This window comes from Eptesicus fuscus, chromosome 4 (genome assembly GCF_027574615.1).
Source record: "Eptesicus fuscus isolate TK198812 chromosome 4, DD_ASM_mEF_20220401, whole genome shotgun sequence".
Taxonomy (NCBI): Eukaryota; Metazoa; Chordata; class Mammalia; order Chiroptera; family Vespertilionidae; genus Eptesicus; species Eptesicus fuscus.
In genome coordinates, this window is record NC_072476.1 from 82,258,728 (window position 1) to 82,260,164 (window position 1,437).

The following is a 1,437-nucleotide window of genomic DNA, read 5'->3' on the forward strand; positions in this document are numbered from 1 at the left end:
GGAAACTCTCTTTTAAGGTGACAAAACATATGGCTATTGTGATTATTAATTTTTTTTTTCTGTAAAAAGCTTTATAGTTTCATTTGGTCCAGAGGGCTCCAGGGTGGTTAAAAGAATGGGTAGTAGTTTCGGGGAGAGGCTCAGGTAAAAGTCAGACACCAGGGGAATGCAGAGGGGCCCCTCAAAGGCCTCTGGGCTTCAGAGGCTCCTAGTGGAACTTGAGGGTGAGCCTTTTGAAGAGATACTCGCCCAGCCCAGCCAGCCTGCGGAGGTGAGTCAGGTGTTGCCCATCTTCTTGATGAGTTTCACCTCCTCACCCCGGAAGTGGTTCTGCAGGAAGTCACAGAGCTGAGGGTCTGTGCGGGTAGAACTCAGGGCCTGCAGCTCCAAAAGGGTCTGGATCAGGTTCCTCTCCAAGGCCAGGGCAGCTTCCATGGCGTCCTGAGTTTTGCCCCACTCATCTTGGGACGGCTTCAGCACGTCCTGGAAGAGAATGCGGCCACAGCACTGGTTTTGCACCTTTAGAGATGCTTCTTCCAACTCTCGGAAGAAGTGGCCCATGCCCTCGAGAGCCACATTGTCCAGGTCGAAATAGAAGCCCAGAGAGAGGTAGGTATGGGCGGCCCGCAGATGCAGGTCGGCCAGGTGGTTGACCGCAACCACAACCTGGGTGGAATAATTCTGACGAATCTGGGAGCTCATGGTTGTTCGGCAGCAAGGAGTTAAGGTAGAAAAAAACACATCCGTGTGTTGGCTGGTCCCGGAAGTGGTTCTGAAGATGGTGAGTGGATAAGACGCAGGTGAGTGGCCAGAGGCTGGAAGAAGGGGCGTCCCTGAGTCTGTTCCATCCAAACACTGTTGAAGCAAGAGACAGATCGGAGACCGCCGAGGGCACTCGTGATTATTAATTTTTGCTCGTTTGGATCATGAACCTTGGAGGGTGATCTGATTTCCATGTTGGGCGCTTGGTGGAGGAGCGGCATTTCCCAGTATCTTCATGCATGTGCTGGTGGAGAAGCCCAGATACACATAGCCTGCATTTCATGGCACTGGGGAATTTCTCATCCTAGCTTTGTCATTAATGAGCTGTGTATCTTTGTGCATCACTTAACATCTCTCAGACTCACCTTCCAACTGAAATTGTCACTGATCAAGCCCCAGCCATTTCCTCTGAACCCTAACCCGGCTGTGTCCATCAGCTTGCTGCTGTAGATCACATTCCAGCCAAAATGCTGACCATGCACATCAGGATATTTTGCAGACTTATCCCCTGACTACAAACAGCAGACTGGCAGCCAATTAGAAAAATCATCTAGTGGTGCCAGTGAAACGCATATAACTAATTTTTCTCATTGTCTAATTATCAATTTCAGTTGCTGGTTTTTACCTTTCTGTGGTTGTTTATACTTAATTTCCCTAGAACTAATTAATATAATA

The 1,437-nt window shown here is 49.1% G+C and overlaps 1 protein-coding gene across 1 annotated transcript; it reads right to left on the bottom strand.

Moving 5' to 3' along the window:
- Positions 1-276: 276 nt before the first annotated feature.
- Positions 277-702, bottom strand: LOC114230097 (ferritin light chain-like). Its single transcript, XM_054714306.1, has one exon. It carries the CDS (start codon positions 700-702, stop codon positions 277-279), a length of 426 nt encoding a protein of 141 aa, XP_054570281.1.
- Positions 703-1,437: the final 735 nt, after the last annotated feature.

What these genes read in the sequence shown, in the direction of transcription:
- LOC114230097 (XM_054714306.1), bottom strand. Translation starts at nt 702, where the DNA reads ATGAGCTCCCAGATTCGTCAGAATTATTCCACCCAGGTTGTGGTTGCG.